The 14781-nt window shown below is 39.6% G+C and overlaps 1 protein-coding gene across 1 annotated transcript in view; it reads right to left on the bottom strand.

Annotated features, from left to right (window-relative positions):
* Positions 1-6149, bottom strand: part of atp7a (ATPase copper transporting alpha) — a 30583-nt gene extending 24434 nt beyond the window's left edge. Inside the window, exons 1-3 of the mRNA XM_017485902.3 lie at positions 5887-6149; positions 4001-4127; positions 960-1425 (exon numbers count right to left, since the gene is read on the bottom strand). Coding sequence (XP_017341391.1) covers positions 960-1425; positions 4001-4120 — 586 coding nt within the window. The 5' untranslated portion in view covers positions 4121-4127; positions 5887-6149. The remainder of the gene's footprint in view (positions 1-959; positions 1426-4000; positions 4128-5886) is intronic.
* Positions 6150-14781: the final 8632 nt, after the last annotated feature.

Genomic DNA, 14781 nt, shown 5'->3' with positions numbered 1-14781 from the left:
ACAGTGCCAAAACTTCTAGCAACTGGTTTGCTGACCATTACTGTGCTTGATTGTCCAGCCGACTCACCTGACCTGAACCCCATAGAGAATCTATGAGAGACACCAGACCCAACAATACAGACGAGCTGAAAGCTGCCATCAAAGCAACCTGGGCTTCCAGAACACCTCAGCAGTGCCACAGGCTGATTGCCTCCATGCCACGCAGCACTGATGCAGTAATTCATACAAAAGGATTAAAGCCCTGACCGAGTATCAGTGCATAAATTAACATGCTTTTCAGAAGGTCGACATTTCTGTATTATAAATTCTTTATTCTAATATTTTGAGATACTGGATTTTTGATTTCCATGAGCTGTAAGCTGTAATCAAGACTTAAACAAAAAAAAGGACTTCAAATATTTCATTTATGTGTAACGAATCTAGAATATCTGAAAAGTTCCACATTTTGAATAAAATTACGGAAAACAAATTACTTTTCCACGATATTGAAATTTTTTGAGATGCACCTGTATATGGTTAAAAACATGACACAATGTGTCAGTCATTAATAAATAATAAAACTTTGAATTGGTGGCAAATTGCTGTTGTACAAAATGAATAAAACCCTTCAGAACTTTAAAATAATCCAGTTTGGGGTTGTAACAGTAAAGCTTCACGTTGAGCCATATCACACCACCCTGTCATGGATTATTTCCCAATTACAGCATGCCCCGTCATGTTTTATTCCTTACTTAATTAATAAGCATGCATGTTAATTGTACATACATGTACATTGTCTACATCTTTCCACATTTCAATGTTGCACATATGAATGCATGATGATGAAAAATTACTGATGAAATCTCTTGGGTGAGTGGAGACATTTCTTCAAGATCAAGCAACAAGTCCCGTGGATCATGGCCTACTACAACTGTGCAAACTTGAATACATTTTATCACACTGATGGTACTTAGGCTCACCTTTAATCTTCTGAACTCCTTTTAACTTTCCAATCTTGCCCTCAATGGTGGTGGTGCAGGACAGACAGGTCATGCCTTCAATGCGCATCTTCAGCAACACCACACTACCAGAACTACGGGAACTTGCCTGATCTGTGGAAGTGTTGCCAGAGTTGGGCAGTGTGTTCAGCATTTCCTGGATTCTCTCGACACTCACAAGAGCTGGGACGAATATGACATTGAGGTTCCTGCCTTCGCCATTCTCCTTGGCCTCCAGTACACCCTTGACCTGGCAGAGCTGAGAGACAGATACCGCACTACAGCTGCTGACAGGAAACAGCCTCGTTTCTGTCTGAACAACCGTGGTCGGAGTAGCGTTTGTCGCACTCGACTCAAAGCCCATGTCCTCAATAGCGTCTGCTAAAGATTTCGGAGTGTGATGTGCTTGGTCAAATATCACTGTGGCAATCTTGTGCTCCAAGGACACCTATAGTACAAGAGAGGCAGAAGAATTGGGTTCATTCTTAACTACACGTTCTTTAATTGCCCAATGAAAAGCTGTAAGAAAATATAACACAGAGCAATGAAGTCTATGTAACTGTTTTTAAAATCTTCAGATCTATGCGCTTTCTGGCACGTTTGCCTAGACACACACGCACACACACAGAACTCAGTAATCTCCTCTGACTCAGTGAGAACTTGTGATCCACTGCGTCACCTGATCCACAAGCACAGGACTACACGTGAGCAGCAAGAAAGCCTGGAGAACTTTGAAAAAAGAAAGAAAAGGAAAAAAAGAAAGGAAATATGAAGTCATGTGAATTCTATGAATGAAAACTAGGCCTTTAAAGTAGCAACAGAAGAGAACAACATTCAGAGTCTGCTATGTGCTAGGGTCTTATCTGAAGATATTTAATTTGCTAGAAGACATCGACACTTCCCCAAAATGAAAAGTCTAACTCCTGGTCTTTGTTGCAACAAGTCCAAATGATTCTGGTTCCTCTTGAACTCAAGACTAAAACAACTACAAAGATAGTATTATTCCCCATTCATCAATAAGGGACAATAGTATTGTGACATGCGACTCTAATGACCAGCAGTGGCACATCCAGTTTCTGCCTTGGAAAGGACAAAGCACTCGTATACACATACATAACATCATTATCTGTTTCTCTGACTTGAGCCTTCAGGGGAACAAAGCGATTAAGGAAAAGGGCAGCTCACATTAACAACATTTGGCTCACATTTGGATGCATCTCTGACCCGTACAGATGAATGGCTTTCCTCAATTACGTGACAATCCCTGGGGGAAGACACGAGTAAATTCTATTATGAGGGTTTTCAGTGTTCTATGTGCACATAGACCACTGATACAGAGTATTATAATCATTAACTGATTCCTGGAACAAAAATGACACCTACAAATCTCATCTGTGGCTTTAGTGGGTTTACAGTAACTACCTGCCATTGATTTAGTGCTTTGTTATGACAGAGAGACCACTATTATTATTAGTCAATTATTAATCATTTACTTCTCTCCATCTCTCTCTCTCTGCACTGTCTCGTTTTATGGCTTCATCTCGAGGGTCAACTAAAGAGCACCTGCAGACACTGTAAGGGAAGATCGTGACAGTCATTGTACCATAAGCACTTTCATGTTATTGCGAAAGCAGCCAGATAGAGTGAATATGATGTCCTTTTAGCAACTTGCCACAAAGGCAGCTTCACAAAGAGGAATTACAAAAAAAAAAAAAAAAAAACAAGATAAAAAAAAAAAAAAAAACTAACTTTACACAGCTTGGGGCTCATTTATCAATCTTTTAGCAAAGTTCTGAGTCATGCCAGATTGTTATTTCGTTTTTTTCAAGTTTCAGTAACGCTGATTTTCTTATTATTTCTTTGGTTATGTTAATAAATGCAAATCACCCTTTAATTACCAAGCTTGTTCACGGCATTGCAGATCCGCGTTTATTTGGGACAAACGACATGTCTCGTTATCCACGACATTGTTAAATCTCCGGCTCTCAGTCACTCACTGAACAGAGCGGACACAGAGAGGTGTAAGTGCAGCGGGAAAGCAAGACCCCATGCTTGCAGGACAGTACTGGCGACATTGGGAAAGTCGCTAAAGTTTGTTCAAAAAGTCACTATATTTATCATTAGGTGCTTCTTTAGCAAAAAAAGTCGCTAAAGGGGTCTGAAAAGTCACAAAGTTGGCAACGCTGGTCTGCACTGACAGCTAGCTAAAAGGTAGGATAAGCTCCGCCTTTCCCCAACAAAAAGAGAACACAGAGGAGACACAGGGTTTTTCATTTATTCACATTCTATTTGAAACGCAATAAAATACACCGAGGACCCAAATGATGCCCTGTCTATGTTTTTTTTTTCTTCTTGAAAACAATTTGCATCCCTTCCGATCTCTCCACGCCCCCCATGTTGAGAACCACTGATCTAAAGAGGTGTGTTGGAGCTGGCTGGAAGGTCCAAGAGTAGTGCGTGGCAATAGTCCAGTTTTGAGATAACAAGAGCCAGGCTGTGTAGCCTGATCAGTGAGATAGGGTCTGATTTTCTCGATGTTGTACAGAACGAAGATACAGGACCGTGCAGATGCTGAAATGTGGTCTGTAAAGTTCAAACTACACGATCTGAAGCCGATCAATCGAGATTCACATTAGTGAGTCTCCTTTATACTCAGAATGTCTTTTCCCACGTTGTCTTAATGTGTTCTGACAGCTGTTATGGACTGTAATGTTTACACACCAGGCATTTCTCCAGCTTGTACATCTTGTAAGCAAACAGTGATTGCTGGTTAAAGCATTGTAGATATAACACAGAGATTTTCAGTCTGAGAAGTTTGACATTAAATTGTGCAATGGACGCTCAAATGCATACTCATATTTCCTGCACCGTTGATGTTTTCAAGTCTTCGGATAACCGAGAAGCTCTCCGTGATATGAATTTGTGTTGACAAAGAATACAGAACACTACTCTTAGTCCTGTATACCCCTGCTACCAACTGGTCATAATACGTGTATAGTTTGTTGTTATTTGCACAAGATTACCTCTACGTGGATTACACCTGGCAGTCCCCCAATCTGCTGTTCAATGGTCTGCACACAGGAGGCGCACGTCATCCCGTCCACACACAGGGTCACGGAGCACAGTCCGCCTCTGTACATCATGCTGCCTCTTTAGTACACAGAAAAACAATACACAAGGCACGTTAAAGCTAAAGGTGAACTCGATACGGGAACAAAAAGTACCAGAAGATACAAAGAGCCTTTCATATGTTCCTGAAAAGCAAATATTAGGTACTGGTTGTAGCGCACATGGTATGCATGGTTACTGGATACACTGAAACAATATAACCGGGAAGAATACGTTGTTTTCAAGTAATAACACGAGTACATGGCATGATCCTTATAAAGTAAAGTCGTGCCAGAGGAAAACTGAAAGTAGAAACTAACCAAGCCGTCATTAGGACAACCTGAATTAACCTGAACACGGCACCCGCATTCAATTTATTAACCATGTGAACGTGTTAGAAAAGACTAACAGATCAACGGATAGCGGGTCTCCGTCGTCATAATCAGTGCAGTCATAAAACTGAAGCAATATAATATGAGGCAACAATATGCTGTTTAAAAGAATAACCAGTAATAATAATGTAAATGCGAAGAAAAAAGAATTTCACTGTGCTCTAATGTATATGTGACCAATAAAGACTCATTATCGTTATAAATTAATAACCAGTAAATAATAAATCTGCCAAATAATTTATGTTTGTAGTTCTTGACTGTTAGGACAGTTTCACCACCTGCCGTTCCAAACGAATGACCAGTTTATTTAATTTAGATAAATACGGGAAACGCTCACAGCATCTACAACGGCGCTCTTTATAAATAAGCTGTGTGGATTTTGGTCAGTCTGAAGGCCTTCATGGTTACACAGAAAAACAAACTGGTTAAATATATAGCTATAACATTACACAGATATAAAAACAATAGCTGTTTGAGCAAACTATCGACACCTGACACTTTTTCGAACATAATAAAATGATCCAACAGTAACGGATCCTGTGTAAAATGAACATTGAAACAGTACAGTTTTTGGATTCTGACAATCTGCCAAGCCGATTATTAACGATTCCTAAATGCATTTTCTATTCAGACTTAGAACAATACTGAACAACTTAATAATAATAATAATAATAATAATAATAATAATAATAATAACAACAACAACAACAACTGTTTTTGCACTTGGCTCAAACAAATCCCAAATTTCTCTGTAACTGAAATAACAACAACAACAACAACATAATAATAATAATAATACAGTACAGTTTATATGTACAATATTGATGTTTTCTGTTCAGATGAATCAGATGAAATCACACAACTTTGATGACTATTAGCAGTTATTTAATTCAGATGAATATAGAAAATGTTCACGGTAGCTACGACATTATACACATACACTCTCTCTCTCTCTAATTTATATATATATATATATATATATATATATATATATATATATATATATATATATATATAGTATGTGTGTGTGTGTGTGTTTATATATATATATATATATATATATATATATATATATATATATATATACACACACATACATATATATACATATATATAGATGGATAGATAGATAGATAGATATAGAGCTAGAGAGCGAGTTAGAGCGAGAGAGAGAGAGAAAGTAAACAAAACAGAGATAAAACACAATAATACAAAACATATTAATGTTATAATGAACAGTTTGAAAGTGAAACTATATCCAGTTAATTTAGCAAGCTAAACAAGTCAACAAAAATCCCATTACATAATCCAGGTAGCTACCGACAACTACGTAGTTTTCTAGGTCCAGGCTAATGCTATCTAACACTTTACCGCTAGCAGGAAACAATAACAGGGTTTATTTTTATTACCTTTTTTAATCAGCGTATCCACGGCGACGTTAGCAAACAACAGCTCTCACACACTTGGCTTGTTAGTGAGACTCCTCCTCATGAAGCAACTCTCCGGTGGATGAACACTCACAAAAACATAACACACTATGACCACACTAATGAAATTGAAGAAGCCCAATGTTTCAGAGAGACTGTCGCTTCACACACACACACACACACTATCTAGCCCCATTTGAGTTTAGTGAAACGTCGTGAGGAAGCGCTACACTGCACGTATTACCAGATTACGGCTCAATCCCAAATCGCTCGCTGATTAAAACCTAGTGGGCTACATAGTGTGTAAACAACCTTAATGCCTACCCTACGTAGTGCAGTTAAGTAGTGAATACCGGGCTATTTGGATTGCAAACAATACTACCGGCGTCCTCCTCCACGTTACAGTGAGTTCATGAAAATCAACACTGCGCTATTGACTGCGCAGCATAAAATAAAATCATTTTAAGAAACAGTACATTCAATTTGTAGCTGAAAAAAATAATACTAGTCCATTGTTCTCCTCTGTTGCCTTAAACCTGATTACAGTTTTGTGGACACCTGACCATACTGATTTCTGAGTCCCAATCCTTTTGCTGTTATAATAACCTCCACTCTTCTGGGAATGCCTTCAACAAGCTTTTGGGGCATGGCTGTGGGGATTTCTGATCATTGATCTGGGAAAATGCACAGTTCCCTAATAAACTATCTAGAAAATACTAGGATAATTCAATTCAATTCAAAATTATTTGTATAGCACTTTTTACAATGGTCATTGTCTCAAAGTAGCTTTACAGAAATATATAAACACAGAATACAGATTTTAAATGAGTGAATTTATCCCAATTGAGCAAGCCAGTGGTGATGGTGGCAAGAAAAAACTCCCTAAGATGTTAAGAGGAAGAAACCTTGAGAGGAACCAGACTCAGAAGGGAATCCATCCCCATCTGGATAACAGCAGATAGTGTAAAAATAAAGGAAAGTTCATTATGGTTTTATATGAAGTCTGTTTGTTGAACTAGTCCACTGTTCAAAGGAGACCCGAGTGCAAAACTGCATGTTGTAATTGTAGTCCCACGGCCTTAGAAGCAACCATAGTCCCAGGAACCACAGTGAGTGTGTCCATCTGGAATTGGAGTAGATTAGAGCTCCATCCAGAGGTAGGGCATCTGAACAGATCAGGCAGGTCTGGAGATCAGAAAGGATCAGGATCACTAGAATCTCCATAAAATCATGTGTGGCTTGACAGGAGGAGAGAGGGAGAGACTGTTAAGTAAGACTGTGCTTTGCGTAAAAGAAAGTCTACTCATGGTGAGCTTGAGTAAACAAATACTGTGTGGGTGGCTGTGGCTCAGGTGGTAGAGTGGGTTGTCTAATAATCGTAGGGCTAGCGGTTCAATTCCTTGCCCATGTGACTCCACATGGCGAAGTGTCCTTGGGCAAGACGCTGAACCCGAAGTTGCTCCCGATGGCAAGTTAGCGCCTTGCATAGCAGCTCTGCAACCATTGGTGGGTGAGGGTGTGTGTGTGAATAGGTGAATGAGACGCAGTGTAAAGTGCTATATAAGTGCAGACCATTTACCATATTTACCAAATACATTTTAAGCTTAGAGTTAAACACTGACTGTGTCTGAGTCCCGATTGGAATTGGAAGGCTGTTCCATAACTGTGGGAATTTATACGAGAAAGCTCTTCCCCCTGCTGTAGCCTTCACTATTCTAGGTACCAACAAATAGCCTGCACCTTTTCTTCCACTTCAACTTTGGCAAACCATATCTTCACGGAGCTCACTTTGTGCACAGGGGCACTGTGATGCTGGAACAGGTTTTGGCCGCTTTGTTCCAGTAAAGGGAAATTGTAATGCTACAGCATATAAAGACATTCTATATAATTGTGTGCTGCCCAAAAACCACATATGGGTGTGATGGTCAGGTGTCCACATACATTTAGCCGTATATTTTTCTGTAAATATGAATGTTATGTTAATCCTTGTGGGTATGAGTACTAATCTTTGATGATGATCAGTGGGTGGGGGAGTAGGATTGGAGGTAGGAATGACAGATAAGGGTGGGGATTTTGGGTTGGAGTGGGGACATATACAACACCATTTTTGCACATTACCCCTCCTTGGCATGAAAGGTCATGCTCTCTTGAGTTCTAGTGCAACTTCTGACCTCTGAATTGGATTTCTTGTTGACTCCTCATATCTCACGGTATATTAGGTCACTGTTTTAGTATATAATTGCCAATGTCATAGTATGCATAAGTTCACAAGCCTCAATTGCATGGAATGTGTTTTGGCCATTTGGCTCATCTGTTGGTGTTTGATGCCTTATAGTGTTCTGACCCTTGCCTGGTATACAGTTTTGGATTTTGGACTGTGTTTTGGTCAGACAATAGCATTACAAAAGAATACAGATTCAAATTCAGCAGAAGTTCACTCATCAACATTCACCTCTTAAAGCCAATTCACACTCAAAAGCTACAATGAGTGTGACAGACAAGTCTGTTGAGGTACAGTACGATGCACCATCCCAAACATCCACGGTTGACAAAAGTCAGCAAATGCACAAGAGTCAATGTGCCCAAGCCTTGTGTACTAAGTGAATTTTAGTTATTATATTAATCCAAGGCGGGAATCATTGCTGGTTGAATACTTTACATCGTCTGGAAGAGTGGAAAAACACTCAGCAGTAGCAATTGTTCATGGTGTCTTGATGGAGTTTTTGCAGTAATTGGTAAAGATTTTGTTGGTGGAATATTTGCTGTTTTAAGAACGTTTATATCATGTATTTCATAATGTTGTTGGATGTTCATGATGGTGGCTTTGGTACCTAATGCAACTCAGTTGCAAAATTCTTGAAAAACACCCTGTAATCACAAATTTTTTGTTGTTTAGAAGGAGAATTGTACACTGTGCTGATGGTGATGTGTTTACTACAAGGTTTTCTTCGTTGCTTACGACGATTATGGAAATGAATATTACCAGATTTCATCTACATGTCGCATTTGACATCGCCCCGACTGTTTGATTGAACACTTTTACTTCTAACCTGTTTAATTTCATAGAGCTTTCTAGAAATGTTTGTGTTGAGAAATCCTTGAACATGTTTGTTCTCAATCAAAATGGTGACAGAAGCTTCATTCATGCTGTTACATTATTGATTGACATACTAACACCGAGTGACGTTGTTGGACTTACCATCCCGGATTGATCACTTTCTGAATGTACCCCTATGGCGTTGTAGCCGAGATCTTTATTCTTGCGCAGAGGCAATATTGTAGCTTATGAGGTTAATCTACATTAATCTCTTCAGCCAATTCATCAACTTGCATACTAGATCCCGTACCTACATGTTTGTTTAAACAGATTTGTCCAGGAGTAATTCAACCACTTCTAAATATAATCAATTCTTCCCTAAGCACTGGCTATGTACCTAAATCACTTAAATTAGCAGTTATTAAACCCTTGATTAAAAAACCTGATCTTGACCCGTCTCAGTTGTCCAGCTCTAGACCAATATCAAATCTCCCCTTCATCTCTAAGATTTTAGAAAAGGTTACAGCAAAGCAGTTATGCTCGTACTTAGATAGGAATAACATTCATGAAATGCATCAGTCAGGATTTAGACCTCATCATAGCACAGAGACAGCGTTAGTTAAAGTAGTAAATGACCTTCTACTGACCTACGATCAGGGTTGTGTCTCGCTGCTTGTGTTACTCGACCTTAGTGCAGCTTTTGATACTATAGATCACACTATTCTCCTTGATAGATTAGAAAATGTTGTTGGTATTAAGGGAACAGTCCTCTCCTGGCTCAGGTCTTATCTGACCGATCGTTATCAGTTTGTAGATGTAAATGGTGATTTCTCCATGCGTACTGAGGTTACTTTTGGAGTTCCACAGGGTTCTGTTTTAGGCCCACTGCTCTTTACTTTATATATGCTACCCCTAGGTCAAATTATTCGTAAACATGGAATTAGCTTCCACTGTTATGCTGATGATACACAGTTATATGTTTCAGCGAAGCCAGAGGACAGACAGAAGCTTAGTAAAGTTGAGGATTGTGTAAAGGACATTAGACATTGGATGTTAACTAACTTCCTTCTACTTAATTCTGATAAAACAGAAATACTTTTATTAGGCCCACGTGTAGCTAGAAGTAATCTTTCTGATCACATGGTTACTCTGGATGGTCATTCTGTTTCATCATGTACAGCAGTTAAAGACCTTGGAGTGATTATTGACTCCAGTCTATCATTTGATGCTCATGTAGATCATATTACTAGGATAGCCTTCTTTCATCTCAGAAATATTTCTAAAATAAGAAACATATTGTCACTACATGATGCAGAAATACTAGTTCATGCATTCGTCACCTCTAGATTAGATTACTGTAATGCCTTACTGTCTGGATGTTCCAGTAGGAATATAAATAAGCTCCAGTTAGTCCAGAATGCAGCTGCTAGAGTCCTAACTAGAACTAGAAGATACGACCATATCACACCGATATTATCAATACTACATTGGCTCCCAGTAAAATCTCGCATTAACAATAAAATACTTTTACTAATCTATAAAGCACTAAACGGTCTCGCGCCACAATATCTAAGCGACCTTTTGGTTTTATATGATCTGCCATGCCTACTTAGATCAAAAGATGCAGGCTATTTGACGGTACCTCGAATGGTGAAGGCTACAGCAGTCAAAACCAATAGTCAAAACCAGAGCAGCAGTCAGAATACAGAATTTGATAGCCACAAGGGCAAACAACACAAACCAAACACTCTCCTAACAACAAATCCCACATAACCACCTCCAACATCCCACACCATTCTCCCTCCTCTTCCTCTTTATATATGGTCGTCAATCAGTGATGTCTTCCTGGGAGGCGGGAGCAAGGTAGGCTAGGGCAGGCTGGAAACTCTGGGATGGAGTTCGACCTGCACACAAAATATGGCACAGCACATCTTTCCATCACAAAGATAGTGGGTTGTAACACATTAAATATGAAGAACAGAGCAGGTGCATAAAACATAGGAAAGGCCCATTTAACCATCGCATAAGATACGGGCAGAAAAATGGCCTGTCCAGACAGTTGGGTACCAAGAAGCGAACAGATGGGGAAGCACCTCGTGCAGAGATATATAGACCTACTGTACGGTGACAAGCAATGACGTGACTTTTACTAAGAAAACTGTTGGCCCCGGACTTAATAGGAAAATTTACAACCACACTAACGAAGAAAATAGAGGGCCAATAGAAGATAAGGAGAAAATTTATGACCAAAAATGTACAGACAGTATGGAACCATCTTTAAATAATGGGAAAATTACATAATCAGGATATATGTGGAAGATTGTGATTGGATGTACGGACAGGGGGACCATGTATGATGGATGGGTTTAAGCTAAGGAGACATGCTCAAGGTATATAAAAGACAGAGTTCTGCCCCTGAACTTCAGTGCAAGTTTCTGCCCATGAAATTTGTATTCCTAGTACCAGAAAAGGTCGATTGAGGTTTTGCCTGACTTTCAATAAACCTTCTTTGCCTGCAATCCAGTCATCGTGAGTTTGGCTACTTTATTTCTTCTAATTACAAGTCAGATAGCGTAGTTAGTTTTATAGTTTAAGTTTGTGAGCAAGCAGAGTCAGTGTAGGTATAGGGGGTAAATTATCCTACATTGCATTGGCGAGCCAGTCAGGAGGGGCAACGGGTGCCCCGGACCCTGGCGGGGGGAACCCACTCCATCATCCAGACCAGAGAACCTTGGCCAACCATAGGAAAAGGTAAGCAGAACACCCCTTAAATCAAAGCTTCTGCATTATTTTTTTGTGGTCTGTGAGGGAGGAGAGGACTTGCTCTTGGGATGGAGCAGCTCTGTGGGCATCCTTAAAAGAACCTAGTAGAGTATAAACAATTGAGAAAACAAAAATTTGCATTTGTTATATAATAAAAAGACTGGATTCAGACAAAGACATATACGTTTGCAAACGGGTCTGTGTAAAAGCATATATGAGTACATAGGTAAATGAAATGTGTGCACATCTATGTTTAACTACAGATTGTGACTTCCACCTGTGGATACCACTGTTTTTTCTTTAAGGAAGGTACATGTCTGTCACGGGTAGGTTGGGGGAGAGTGATTAAGAGAGAAAAGTTTTTGTGTATACTGCTGCCCTCAAGGGAGGAGCAGGACTACATAGGGTAGTCACCGGTTTTGTTTTAAGTATTGTTCTGAAGTGTTGTTTTGAGCATTAAGGAATTGCTATATTGTGGTATTATGGTATTATACTGAAGTATTGTGTTGAGCATTAAGGGATTGCTCTAAGTATTGTTTCTTCCTGAGATACCGCTGTGAAGGGCAGAGAGTTTCCCACAGGTCTGAATGGTCAGGATAGAGTTGTGTTTTAAGTGTTGTTTTTCTAAGATACTGTCCGGAAAGGAGTACCCATACAGGTTTGCTTGGTTGAAATAAAATTATGTTTTATTGTTTTCCTAAGACAAAAAAAAGGGCACCCAGCACAGACGCTTTGTTCAGGAAAGGGAGAATTGAGGTGAATAGAAATAAAAAATGTCAGTATAAAATAGAATGTGTGAAGTTGTGTAATGTTGAATGAAATTGAATGAAGTTGTATGAAATTTAGTGAATGTCGATGTATGTTGCTGCAGCATTGTATAAACCTATAGAAAGCATTGTATAAACCTGTAGAAGGCATTGTATAAACCTGTAGAAAGCATTGTATAAACATATAGAAAGCATTGTATAAACCTGTAGAAGGCATTGGTTAAATCTGTAGAAAGCATTGTATAAACCTGTAGAAAGCATTGTATAAATCTGTGGAAAGCATTGTATAAAATTGAAGACAGCATTGTATAAATCCGTAAAAAGCATTGTATAAAAATTGTAGACAGCATTATATGAATTTGTAGATAATATTGTATAAGTATCCTAAGGCAGTGTTATAAATCTGTAGATGCAGGTGTATTATCAGTTAGTTTCCCCGTGATCACCTTTGGCTGACACACATCAGTTCATAGAACTATATAACACGTATAAGGTGCACAGAGCACCCGATGCACCATTCTCAGTTGAGCTCATACATCAGCTTCTAGTTCAGAGAGAATTTGATATTATATGTGTGCCGCTGCCAGAGCCACCTCGACACACTAGGGGAAGGAGCATTCCAACCTTGAAAGTATATAGATATTATCTAGGCTGAGGTTGGCTTAAAGAGAAAATGTGTTTGATGGTTACCCACTTGATAACCTACAGGGAGGACTGAGATAGTAAATTAATGAAAATCTATTATGATAAAGCAGCAAAAAAAGTTGAGGTTTAGGTCTACTGAATATTCCTAGATGACAATACATTTGTTAGTGCCAAAATACATATGCATAGAGGAAGATAACAGCATAATGGACACATCAGAATTTCAGCACATGGTAGCCCCTAATCATCCAATAGTGTGCCTTCTGCTGGAAAATCCAGATTATGATTTAACGGAAAGTACATTGCGGGCAGACTGGCTACATGTTACAAGGTACAGATTAGTAAGGTCTGAGAATCAATACACCTTGTTGATTAGGTACATAAGAAGCACTTTAGAAGGAACAGAGGTGTAGGTATTGCACGATCTTACACTATAAACAGGCTTTGGCCATATAACATGAAACCAGAACATCAGGATGTTGACCAGTTTATAATAATACCATGGCACACTGAAGAAAGTGTGGAAAATGTTATTGAATGTGAAGAGATGGTTAGTTGCTGGCCATATGAAAGAGAGAACAGCATAGTGGAATTTCTGAAAAATAATGTGGGGTCTGAGTTAGTTAGAGTAGTGGATAATGCCCAAGAATACAGAGTGAATAGATTAAGTTTGATACCATCAGATGTCGATTGTACTATAGTGTGTACAAGACACTTTGGGGAACCAATGAAAAGCAAAGTAGTGTTCCGGATAGGAGCGGAAGAAGGTCTGCTCATTTAGGACCAGATATGTTGGTCCTTCGGCATAAAAAATAAATAAATAAATAAATAAACAACACGTTAAGGTATTATTTTTTCCCATGATAAGCAAAAAGTATAATAATTAATAAATTCTGTATTATTTATCTTTCACATACAGGGCTGAATGGTAGAGCGACGGGAAGATATCGGAGCAAGGCAAGCCAGGAAAGAATTCCTGTACGCCATGGCATAACTCACAGCCGCAATACTCAGATGGCGGTGCCGCTTACAAACATGGCGGACAGGGACTACACTTCCCAGCCATGCCCGCGCTCAAGTTCATCTGAGTATTGATCACCAACACCTGTGCGGCTGATAAGTTATAAAAGGCCTTGTTAACCTTCGCGCCCTCGCGAAGTAAATGCTCAGTTCTCGTGACTTAGTGATGTTACCAAGCCTTAGCTCTAATCTAAATTTCCCTGGTACTTGGACTTTCCTGCCTGTTATTCACATTTACGATTCCTTGCCTTATCCCAGTTGGACTGTTTGCCTGTATTAGTCTATTTTCTGCTATTCCTCTCGCATCGCATCTGCACACGCCACCCTGCCCGTCCGCGCTTATCTCCAGCAGGTATCGTTACAGATTACTTCGCCAACTATGGAGGCAGCGGACACCCCAGAGTGGGAACGCAGGTTTTATGGACAGAATCGCGCAATCGTTATGCATCGGGACCAGATCTCGCAATTAGTAGAACAAGTTTCACATCTGAATGCTGCCACATTTCCTTCCGCTACAGCTATACATCCACTTCAGACCGCCCCAGCGTTTTTCCAGCCCGCGCCGGCTGCACACATTCCAGTCACGCCAGTTGCACACGTTCCGGTCACGCCGGCTATGCACATTCCGGTCACGCCAGTAGCGCA

Source organism: Ictalurus punctatus, chromosome 14 (genome assembly GCF_001660625.3).
Source record: "Ictalurus punctatus breed USDA103 chromosome 14, Coco_2.0, whole genome shotgun sequence".
Taxonomy (NCBI): domain Eukaryota; kingdom Metazoa; phylum Chordata; class Actinopteri; order Siluriformes; family Ictaluridae; genus Ictalurus; species Ictalurus punctatus.
The sequence above is the reverse complement of the archived record's forward strand: the minus strand, read 5'-3'. Positions and strand labels throughout refer to the sequence as shown.